The sequence below is a fragment of the Alligator mississippiensis genome, chromosome 5 (genome assembly GCF_030867095.1).
Source record: "Alligator mississippiensis isolate rAllMis1 chromosome 5, rAllMis1, whole genome shotgun sequence".
NCBI lineage: Eukaryota > Metazoa > Chordata > Crocodylia > Alligatoridae > Alligator > Alligator mississippiensis.
The window spans coordinates 129,387,897-129,400,332 of NC_081828.1; the positions used below are offsets into that span (position 1 = coordinate 129,387,897).

At 42.3% G+C, this 12,436-nt stretch overlaps 1 protein-coding gene across 6 annotated transcripts in view; it reads right to left on the reverse strand.

The window, feature by feature from the left end:
* The window catches only part of BBS9 (Bardet-Biedl syndrome 9), a 478,425-nt gene that overhangs the window by 456,594 nt on the left and 9,395 nt on the right, over window positions 1-12,436 (reverse strand). For all 6 annotated transcript variants that reach the window (XM_019483427.2, XM_019483428.2, XM_014602583.3 and 3 more), the window contains one exon: window positions 11,745-11,858. In XM_019483427.2, the coding sequence (XP_019338972.1) occupies window positions 11,745-11,858 (114 nt within the window). The remainder of the gene's footprint in view (window positions 1-11,744; window positions 11,859-12,436) is intronic.

A 12,436-nucleotide genomic window follows, 5' to 3' on the forward strand; every position in this document is an offset into this window, starting at 1 on the left:
TAGAGCTTAGATGTTGCACAGGCTGGTTTAGATAGGGATGATCCTGCCTCAGGGAAGGGGTTGGACTGGATGACCTCTGGGGGTCCCTTCCAGCCCTACTTCTCTATGACTAAATATCAAATGGTCTGCCTAGCTTTGCTTCTACAACCATAGATATGAATTTTCACCCCTTCCCACAGATTATTCATAGCCCTTACAAACATAGTATAACTTATAACTAATTTCAGATATGGCTGCAGAGAATTATTTCTATTCCAATGTTCTGATTTTTCCAAGAGTAACTAGGAAGGCAATTCCCTAAATACAGGGAAAAAATGGGATCTATTTATAATTTGGCACCTACATTAGTTTTGATTTATAACTAAAATTAGTTATAAGTTAATATAACATATATTACATTTGAAGGCACTGTATATGCCTTTTGTCTTGAGTCAAGGAAAATCTAAGAGCCTGTAACTCAACTATTGTAGACAACCATCTAAAATTAATCTCATATTGTAGATAGAGTTTTAGCCCACTTCTAAATAAACAGCTTATGATGGTCTCTCTGCTTACCTAAGTGCCCACAGAACAATACTAGAGGGACTATGCAGCTTCTTTAAAAAATTCTACCTCTGGAAACACTAGAAAACAAATGCTTCTACCCCAAAGTAATCCAGGCACCTTGTACTTGTTACTCAAGATCCACAAACTAGGCACCATCACAGAGGGAGTTTCTTGTCAAGCTGATTATCCTATAAGCCATCAGAGCTGCCAGCTACTTGAAGGACATCACCCATTTCCTAAAGAAACAAGGTTACATCGACCAACTTTCAGCAAACACCATATTGTTTACAGATATCCTATTTCTGGACGCCAATATCTCTCATGAGAATGGATTACAAGCCATAAGGAACATTATCCTTGATCATGGCCCTGCTTCTTGTTTCCATTAAGCCCTTCTGGTTTGCCCTCAGAAACAATTATTTCAGATTTGGAGACTTCCTACACCTATCAACGAATGGCACTGACCTGAGCACATGCATACACAGTCCCTGTCATTTATGACTAAATGACAAATCTCAAACTCCACTTCCTCCACAACTACCCACTCACACCTTGATATACCCGAGGTACATTAATATCATGTTGACTCATAGGAAGGACTCACTAGCGAACTTCTGCCCTTCCATCAAACTTGAATACTACACTCAGTAAATTAATTTCTTGTATACCCCCATGAAATCTGCCTTTCATCTTAAACACACCAGTAGATCCAACATCTATGCCAATCTCTGTGCTACAGCCATTTCTGCTCTAATCTCATCAAAAAGGATGCACACCCCAGGTATCTACAAATAGAGTTTCTTATACTTGCAATTCAATCCCAAAACTTCAGCCACTTGCATCAGAGCCAGACTCAGACCCTCTCTGAACTACTACAATACCAATCCCATTATGAAGGCAACAGAAGGCCTCTGGTAGTCAAAGCCCCTAACTTGACCACTTTGGACGCATCACTAACAACCTCAAAGACCTCCTGAAAAATGGCAACCATTTTAAACTAGCCTTGCAGAGATAAGCCTGTCCTGGCTCACAGGTAGCCCCACAACATCAAGCAACATTTCGCTGAACCACCCAAGTCACAGGCGACAAATGGCGGGGCACGTGCCCCTCTTAAAATTGGCCCTCGCCAGCTGTGGAGTGGGGAGCACCAGCCAGTGCCCCCCCCGAAAAGCGCCGGCGCCTCCCCCCCGGTCGGCAATTGGCAGCTGGTACCCACCCAGAGCCATGAGGCACCAGTCACCCATGACCCAACTCAATTGTCACCAAGTCACCAAGCCCTGCTATAGTTCTAAATGCCACTTGTATGAACTCATCCAAACAGACCACATAAATCACCGAAGCAAGCAACATGAACATCTGGGATTCAAGAACCTGAGGCAAACATTTAAACCTCCCTGAATGTTCCATCACTGACCTCAGAGTGACTATCCTTATACAAAAAAAAAATGTCAGCCTGGACACAAAAATGCAGAACAGGAAATCACCCACAAACTTGATGGCATTAACTATGGTCTCAGCATGGATGGGATCATGGTTTCTTAACCCATTACATGGACTAGCCATTGACTCCAGTGTCCCTCCAAGTATTAATGAAAATGTTCATCTCAGCTGAATATCCAACCTAAACTTCCCTTGCTTTAATTTGAGACCATTGTTCCTTGTTCTGTCGTCTGCCCCCACTGAGAACAATCAAGCTCCATCCTCTTCCGAGCCCTCTTCAGAAAATTGAAGGCTATCAAATCCCCACAATCTTTTCTCCAAATTAAATAAGCCTAGTTACCTCAGCCTCTCCTCAAAAGTCATGTCCCCCAACCTTCTAATCTTTTTTGTTGCCCTCTGCTGGACTCTCTCCAACTTGTCCACATCTTCTGTGTAGTGGGGACCCAAAACAAGACACAAACTGGGGCCTCACCAGTGCAGTATAGAGGGAAATAATGACGTCCCTCAATCTGCTGGTAACACTTCTACTAATGCAGCCCAGTATACCATTAGCCTCCTTGGCAACAAGAGCACACTGTTGACTCATACTCAGTTTACTGTTCACTGTAACCCTTTTCTGCAGAGCTGGTCCCCAGCCTGAACCAATTCATGGGATTGTTCCATCCTAAGTGCAGAACTTTGCACTTGTCCCTATTGAACCTCATGAGATATCTTTTGGTCCTATCCTCTAATCTGTCTAGGTCACTCTGAATCCTAGCTCTATCCTCCAGTGCATCTACTGTTCCCCCTAGCTTGGTGTCAACTGCAACCTTGCTGAGGGTGCACTCCATCCCATCTTTCAGGTCATTGATGAAGACAATGAACAAAATCAGCCCCAGGACCGACCCCGACGGCACTCCACTTGATACCAGCTGCCAACGAGACATCAAACCATTGATTACTACACTCCGAGCCAATGATCCAGTCAGTTTTCTATCCACTTTACAGTCCATTCATCCAAACCATACTTCGTTAGCTTGCCTGCAAGAATGTTATGGGAGTCTGTATCAAAAGCCTTGCCAAAGTCAAGGTATGTCATGTCCACTGCTCCACGCACAGCCATAGAGCCAGTCATCTCATCACAGAAGGCAATCAGGTTGGTCAGGCATGATTTGCCCTTGGTGAATCCATACTGACTGTTCCCAATCACCTTCTTCTCCCAGTGGTTAGAAATTAATTCCTTGAGGACCTGCTATATGATTTTTCCAGGGACTGAAGTGAGGCTGACCAGCCTGTAGTTCCCCAGATCCTTCTCCTTCCCTTTCTTAAAGAATGGCACTGTATTTGCCCTTTTCCAGTTATACAGGACCTCTTCCAAATGCCATGAGTTTTCAAAGATAATAGCCATCAGCTCTGCAATCATTCAGCCAACTCCCTCAACACCCCTGGGTGCATTGTACCCAGCCCCTTGGACTTGTGTACATCCAGCTTTTCTAAATAGTCCCTAACTTGTTCTTTTGCCACTGTTGGCTGTTCACTTCCTTCCCAAACTGCCAGGTGCAGTAGTCTGGGAGCTGAACTTGCTTGTGAAGCCTGAGGTAAAAAGCATTAAGTACTTCAGCCTTTTCTGCATCATCTGTCACTAGGTTGCCTCCCCCATTTAGTAATGGACCCACATTTGCCCTGATCCTCCTCTTGTTGCTGACATACTTGTAATAAACCTTCGCGTTACCCTTCACATCCCTTGCTAGCTGCAACTCCAATTGTGCCTTGGCCTTCCTGATTTCATCCCTGCATGCCTGACCAATACTTTTATACTTCTCCCTAGTCATTTGTCGAAGTTTCCATTTCTTGTAAGCTTCCCTTTCTGTGTTTTAGCTCACTGAAATACTCCCTGATAAGCCAAGCTGGTCTTCTATCATACTTGCTAGTCTTCCTGCACATCAGGATGGTTCATTCCTGTGCCTTCAGTGAGGTTTCTTTAAAATAGAATCAGCTCTCCTGGACTCCCTTCCCCCTTAGATTGGCCTGCCAGAGGATCCTGCCCATCCTCCTCTTCTCCCCCACCTGTCCTTCCTGAACAGTTTGTACCCATCCATGAAAGTCATGCAAGCTATCCCACTAAGTTTCTATTATTCCAATCACATCATAGTTCCTTAACCGTGCAAGGACTTCCAACTCTTCCTGCTGGTTTCCCAGGCTCTGTGCGTTCATGTACAGACACCTGAGGTAACTAGCTGATTGCCCTACTATGTCAGGAAGAATGAAAAGACCTCCCCTGTTGCCTCTTCCTGGTTGTACTTCCTCCAGATCACCCATTTCCCCACTTACCTCAGGGTTTTCATCTCCATCCACCAGCAAACCTAATTTAAAGCCCTACTTGCTAGGTTAGCAAGCCTATCTATGAAGATGCTCTTCCCTCCTGTAGTCAGGCAGATCCAGTCTCTTCCTTGCAATCCTTCTTTTTGAACAACATCCCATGGTAGAAGAAGCCAAAGCCCTGCTGGTGACACCATCTACACAGCTAGGCAATGATCTGCAGGGTGTCTGCTCCTGCCTGAACCCTTCCCCTTGACCGGAAGGATCAAGAAGAATACCACCAAAGGCCCCATCCCCCTCACCTTTGCACTCAGAGCACTGTTGTCACTTTTGATCTGCTCAGGGTCACCCCTGGCGGTATCACTGGTGCCCACATTGATAAGCAACATGGGGTAGTAGTCAAACAGCCAGATGAGTCTCTGTAAACCCTCAAGGACTTCTTGGACCCAGGCTCTAGGCAAGCTGCAGACCTCCCAAGACAACACGTCAGGCCAGCAGATCAATGCCTTTGTTCCCACAGACGGGAGTCTCCAACTACCACCACCCACTGCTTCCTCTTGATGGCAGTGGTCTCAATCCTACCAACCTTGGGGAGGCCTAGCCTGGCCTCTTCCATCAATAAAACATGCTCCTTCTCTGTTGCTAGGGCTCCATACATATTCTTCAGGCAAACCACTGCAGGTGGAAATGAAGACTTCTGCTTGCTGCCAGAAGCAAGGTTCAAGCTTCCACCTTCCTGGGAGTCCACATCTTCTCCCTTCTCCAGCTCTGCCTCTGGCAGTCCTTCCTTCACAGTCCTAGAGATTTCCTTCAGCGTTAAAACAATGAAGTCCTCATGGCAGAGGATGCTTTGGAGCCTTGCCACCTCCTGAAGTGCTCTTGCCTGTCCCTGAGGGACACCACCAGGAGACACCACTCATATCGCAGGCACTCCCTCACCATGACTTGCCACCTCTGTACATACAAACAAGATATTTTAACATCTCTGCAAGGATAATTTATTATTACTATATCCTGCACTGAAAGTTAATTTTGATCAATTAGTACAAAGCCAACGAACTTGCAACCCAGAGGCTACAAAGAGTTAAATCATGGCCTGCAGGCTCCCAGCTGGGCGCCATTCCCCCACTGCTCTGCCTGCTGCTGCCGCCAGGGTCTCTGGGATCTCCCATGCTTCAGGTTTCTACCAATGCCCCTGGAAGCACTGTAACCCGGTCTATAGGGCCCACGGATCCCAAAGCTTAGGAGGGCTCTAGGGCACCTATGGCATGTGTCCCAGGGAAAACCAAGACACTCGGAACTTGGAGAGCCCTGACTTAATATACTACCCAAGTTTAAGAGTTTATTTATGTATATCTATAATTCAATCATCTGCCTTCATTTCATCCAAGTTTAGTAAAAAGCTGCTAAGTTTGACATGGGTATCATAACCTTGTGGTAAGCTGACTGTATAATTATTTCCAGGATTTAAATGGTGCCTATTTTTTGTGCAACTAATTATAACATGCAAAGGCTTTCAATTAGGAAAAGCAAGCATTAGTAATAAAGTAATCTACAGTTCTATGTGGCCTTAGACTCAAAATCAGATAGAATTACCAATTAATATTTAAAGATTTCTGGTAGTGCTGATGTGATATTGTAGCCATGATGATCCAGAAAATATGCAAGAGACAAGACTGAGTCTGTAATATACTGTATTGGACCATCTGCATGGTTGGAAAGGATTTAGACAAGCTTTTGAGCATCACAGTACCTTTCTTTGGGTCTCTAGGACAAAAGCAGACACAGCAGAGTTTAGTAAATGGAACAAAAGCTTGTATAAAACTTCATATGTAAATAAAAACAGGATATAACATAAAACATAGTTTCTCTATCTTCTCTGTTGGCTACTTGATCATTTGCTTTTCTACTTCTTTTCCAGAGACACAAGGAAAAGAACTGCGACTCAAAAGTTTGTCTAAGTCTATTCCAACCATGCTGTTGGTCCAATAAAAAAAAAAATAAAAAATAAAAAAAAAATCACTCACTACAAAATTTGCCTCTATGAATATTTAGATTAGTTTTTGCTTAGTTTTCAGTGTATTCTAGGGGTGCGTCCACATATGTAAGCACATGCGCTTGCAGCAGCTCAAAGAGAAGCAGTGCAAATCTGAGCGGGGGGGTTTTGCCTGTGAGCCCGAACATGCACTTTGGTGTGGGGCAAATTGTGCCACTTGGTGCAAAATAACCCTGCCTGTTAAGTGAGGAGTACCTGTACTACAATTCAGGAATTTAAGGCTAGTTTAGGTATGCTGATCTTACAGATACCAACTACATTATAGGCAACCCCTTTGTAACATTGTAAAAGTGGTTAGCTCTAACTATAAGCATCCAGGGAGCTGTAGGCAAGACCTTATATTTTTGTGAAGAAGAGCAAGCAGAAACATTTTAGCATGTTGGAAAAATAACATTATTAACTTTTAAAAGCATCTGCATATAGTTCAGAATGACTATCCCAAGGAACATATGGGGCATTTTTACATGTGCTCAAGGAGGCGTGAGGGGGCACTTTAAATTAGCAAGCCACGCTAATTAGAAGTGCCTGAGCATCACGTGCATCAGCATCTCCACACTGAAAAACAACAGCAGGGCACTTTGAACCAAAGCTCATTGACTGAGCTTTAGTTCAAAGCACCCCACCACCATTTTTCAGCATGGGAATGCTGATACACATGACGCTAGAGTCTGCTGGAATGCACAGATTTCCAGCACAATGGAGTAGACTCCATGCACCTGTAGAGGAGCCCTCAATGCAGAGGCATTGTTTTGAGCTGTCAGCAGGCCTTCCTTTACAATTTTACATACCAAATGGCACATTTGTAACCAGAAGGGCTAATGGCTTTTCCTAAATGAAAGCTTAGCCTCTGGACCACAAGTCTACAGGAAATTTAAGGAAATGGGGTCTGAACTACATTGAAGAAAATTTCCAGGTAAAGAATAGTTTGTGGAAAAATAAAGGAATTGTGCTAAGCACTGAACGAACACAGAGTACTGGTGCTCCTAGGCACCACTGTAATAGCCAGAAAGATTTATTATTTCTACTACTTCATCTGCTAACTGAAAATTTAAGACAAATGGGAATAACCCTGTACATGTTAAAATTGCAAACAAATGAAGACCACACACAATCTGACCACTACTCAAGGAGTATGATGTTGTGACTGAGCTGATAGTTCTCAAACAAGTGAACTAATGTTCAGTATTGCTAACTCGGGCAATTTAATCCTGAATTATGTACTATTTTTAAAAGCACCCCAACTCCTAGAATCAGGACATTATGGAAGCATTTCAGTTGCTAGCCTGCACAATTGTGAGAAAGTCTGAAAATGTGAAACCACTATAGCTCAAAAAGAAAACAAAAGGGAAATCAAACATATAGTTTATAAATGGTAAGTTAAAAAAAGGAATATCATTGTTTGGAAAGCAGGGGTGAGGAAGATTGGTCTTTATTTTTAAAGGTTTTAGGTTGACAAAAGTAGATTTTTCTTCTCCTCGGTTGAAAGGATCAGGATGTTAAATCCTTTCCTTCCTATACCACAAGTTTCACGTATTTTTATCTAAACTTACTGACAGATATTTGTTTAAAGGCACAATAGGATCCGATCCTTGTTTTGGACAATCGTGCCTCTTGCCATGCCACATGTGTAAAGCAAAATGCATGTTTTTGGGATCAGAGATAAGACCCCAATCATGCCCTACTTGCTAGTGCAGGAAGAGCCTAGAATCATGATTCTGGGCTCCCCTGTACTGGCTAGCTGCCCAACAATCAGCCGATTGTCAGCTCACTCCAGGGACTGTATCAGAGCTCAAAGCAGCCACCATAGAGTCCCTGCCAGCCAGCAATCAGCTGATCACTGGCAGCATCAGGACCACACCAGGAAGCCCAGGTTGCTGAGTAATCAAATGGCAAGGACTGCAATGGGGTTTGAGCTAATGCTGCTGACAATTCCAATGCTGCTGACAATTGGCTGATGGCAGTGGCGTACCGATGCGGGGGGGGGGCCATGACCATGGCCCCCAACTGCCAGCCCAGCTGGGCCCTCCAGGGGGTCTCGGCAGTGGCACAGAGAAGCACTGGTGGCACTTCCGGTTTTCACCACCGGCATTTCCGGGCTTAGCGATCGGCCACCGGGGGATCCCCTGCCCCCATTGATCAGCCGTGGATGGGGGGGAGGAGGGGAGCGAAAATTAAAGCATTGGCCTCCAGGTGCCAGAGACCCATGGTACGCCACTGGCTGATGGTCAGCCAAAGAAAGGCACCAGGGCCAGTTGGGAGACCCTAGTGCAATCCTGCCAGGTACACACTCATTTTAAGGTGCAGTGGAAACTAGCCATTACTTTTGTATAATAATTTTGTAGCTGGTTTTGCATTTTGTCACACCATTAATTGCCTGAACATAAGGTCAGGTTACACTTTAAGAAGCAATTGACCAGCTAATCACATCTTAAGTGGAATATCTGCTAGCAGCTCAGTGCTCAGTCAAAAAAAAAAAAAAAAAATCAAACATGCCAAAAAAATTGTAAATCAAAGCATCAGACAACTGATAAATTGCAAACTGAACTCTATTCGCCAAGATTTTGAAGTACCAAAAATATTGCTTGCTTTCAGCATTCTGTATGTTGTCTTTTGCTTACATGCATGCAAAATACCAATTACACTTATTACACTTTTACTCTTTCAATTTCACTGTTTGTTAAGTGGTCTAGATAAACCTACAAAGGTTTTTTTTCTCTCCCAGCCCCATGTCGTAATGGTTTTGTAGCAAGAAAAAGTCAAATTCACTTCTCTTTTTACAAAACTCCGCACTATGGAATATATCCAGTTTTAGTAAATAAGATACATTTTGCTGAGCAAATTGTCAGCAAGTATTTTCATGTTTTTCCACATCTCATTAAATCTTGCATTAAATTGCACTTAAAAAACCATTCTAAGGGTGGAAAAAAGTCTTATAAATGTACCAAAGAAACAAATAACTGTCACCAGAGGACCATCTAGTGGTGGCTTGCTCAAATCTCATGCATCATTTTGTACTGTTGCCATATAAGGCAAATAAAGGTATGTATTGCTTTTCTATATAATTAAGTCATAAGAAAAGATAATAAAGGGTAATCCTGGCAGTTTCCTGAATCCTCTGCATTTTTTCAGCTTGGTTTATAAACCTAGGTTTGACAAACTATAGCAACTGCATCTCTCATCTTTCTAGCAGTTATGGACAAAAGACAAAAGATTGCCCTGCTAGTTTTTAGACTTACCAGCAGCTTTTCTTAAAACCAGTAATTTAAGTTTTGTTCACTTTTGTAGATGCTAGCAGGATTGATTGAAGCAGCTCAAATAACTTCAAATGACCCTTTTACTCAAAGAGTAGTTGGGCAATATTTGCCCTGCTCCCACAGCAGAGTCTTTTCCTTTTATTCAACATGTGTGAGGCTGGCATTACTAGTAAACAGATGAGATGCCTTATACTCAGTATGCTGTTCATCTGCATCACATCTCACTCAGCCAGTTGATTAGAAAGAATAATTCAGTGTCATAATAAAGTTGAGGCTCATTCAAAAGCTACTTGACTGCAACTTTAGTTCATAAAAGACAATGGTAAGTTAGGTTGACCCAAACTCCCAGAAGTTAATAATATCTTGCATTGGTGCTCAAAACTGAAAAGACAGTCCCTTCCATTTGTAATATTATACAATCATTACCAATTTCTGTTGGACATGAGCTAGTGACTTTGACCAGAAGCACTTTCCCTCCTTCCTACCCCACTTCATCTATACTTGGTAGACCTGCATGAGGTAGCCCCTGCGTAGGTATCCATATTGTTGCCAATTTGCTGTGATGTATTTTTATGGGACTACATCTTGAGACTATAAATTACAATTTGCACAAAACATGGCACTCTATAATAAAAAAAGTTTCACTGTGGCCGTAGACTCTGCAACACTTCAAGATCTGCATTATCTACCACCAGAAATACAAGATATTTTTGGGTGCAGAATTGACTTGTTCCAAGATGTCACCAACTTGGAACCAATTCCAGTAGGGCAAAGTCCTATGGCTCAGACACCAGGGGGTTGCAGTGAGCAGACAGCCCAACTTGTCTTGTAGTAGGTGTGCCTGGGGACATTTTCACTTTTCTATGTGGTCTTCTCTCACAAGAATGACTTCAGTAAACTTCAATAGCCTGCAACTGACTGAAGTTTGCCTGACTACAGCTAAGGAGTACACAGACCCATGATTTTTGGTTCCCAGAGATGGGGGGGGGGGGGGTGTTGGGAAGGAAGGGTCATGGAGAGAAGCTCTGATCAAGTAGGGAGTGAGGACACAGCTAGTTGTTAGAAATATAGCTTTTACTGACCAAGCAGTACATGGGAGTTTATTGATAAAACTTCCAACAAAGAGGAAAATAAAAGGGGCAGTGCAGTTTTGGCTGTGCACCAGAGCAGCAAGTTGCAGCTGTGCTGCCACATAACAAAGAACGAATCAAAATAATACTTTATTTTCCATGTATAATTCTGAACAATTCCAAGCAGCTTTAAGCAAGTTTAAAAAACAAGTTTTTATGTCTGTCAACTTCAAGTTAAATCACATTTAAACTGTTCTATGTATGACATGTGTCCATGCCCTAATCTGTTACATTCTACTTGTGTGTGAACAAGGTGAGAATAATACAAATGTAGCAAAAAATGTTCCAACCTTAAGCCTAGATGAAGCAAGGTTAAAGCTGGAGAGATTTTGACATGTTTGTATTCTTCTCAACTCCTTCAAAACACAACAGCTGCTACCCCTTTTGTAACTGCTCCAAAAATAGCTGTGTCCTCTAATAAGAGCCTCATGGGAATAGGCATCTACAGTCTTGCCACAGAAAATATTAAGTATTTACCTACCATTTCAGAAGACAGTTTCAATACACTAGTGGGGCAAAGGTATTTTATTTTTAAATGACAAAGAGCATTTCCATGTGGCATTTATAATCCAAGCCCTGCAACACCATCGCCTCCCCCCTCCCCCCCAGAAAAATCCACAGCATTCTGCTGGGCTTAGAGGATGAAAATAACTGCTCTCAGTGTTTAAGGTGAGGAAGTTAAAGAAGCATTTTTAAAGCTTTTTAAGCACCGAAAATATTATAAGGAAACAAAACATGCACTTCATTTGACTTTAAGAGATCCTTATAACCCAGCACTTCATTGACAATACTTACCTGTCCTTCCATCTCCAGATCCTCTGTATTTTTATATTGGTCTTGCATCAAATTACACTTCCCAATGTATTCTCATTCCAAATAATAGCATTAAAATGGTCACATCACAGAAACTTTCAAAACTGAAAAGTAGCACTTTCAGCAGAAGCACAGGTTTGAATGTGCATCAAGAACTACATTCATAATCTTAGAAAATGGGTTATGTTGCATTATAATCAAAGTTACCCTTTACACCACCAAATGGTCCATAAGTCATGTTGCAGGCTGTTCGCTGAAGATTGTGTTCATATATAAGTTTGATATGATACTGGTTCCCATGTTCCACACTCCCCAAAGTTCCTGTGGAAAACAAAGAAAAAACATGCTATATTATTTTTGTGTCAGCCCTATAAATAGGAGAGCAGAAGTATATTTTACCAGTTAGTTAACCAGCATTATAGTAGGTTATCATACATTAGTTGCTTGAAAATGCAAGTCAAGGTCAATACTTCTACTTTCTCAAAAATCTAAGAACTCTTATTATTTATACTGCAGCAACACCTAAAGGCCAGGACTGGGAAAATTGTTCTGTTATGCTATGTAAAAATACTGTAAGAGACTGTGATATTCCAATCATGAAAATGGTTTTCTTCAGAGTAGGCACAACTCTGTACAGTATATGGATCAAACATTTCAGCACAAAAAAACCCCCAAACCCTCAGTTTACTTGCACAAGCCAGACAAAACAGAACATCCTGCACTGTATGTCTGTAGTTGTCATTTACTTAAACTAATTTTCAGATGCACCGTGTTATCTCCTTAAAAGATCCTCTCAGTTGAGCTATATCAACCCATTACTCAGAATTCACAATAACGAGCCAGCAAGTAACAAACAAGTAACACCAACCTGATATCCCATGTACGCCAGTCATGAACAA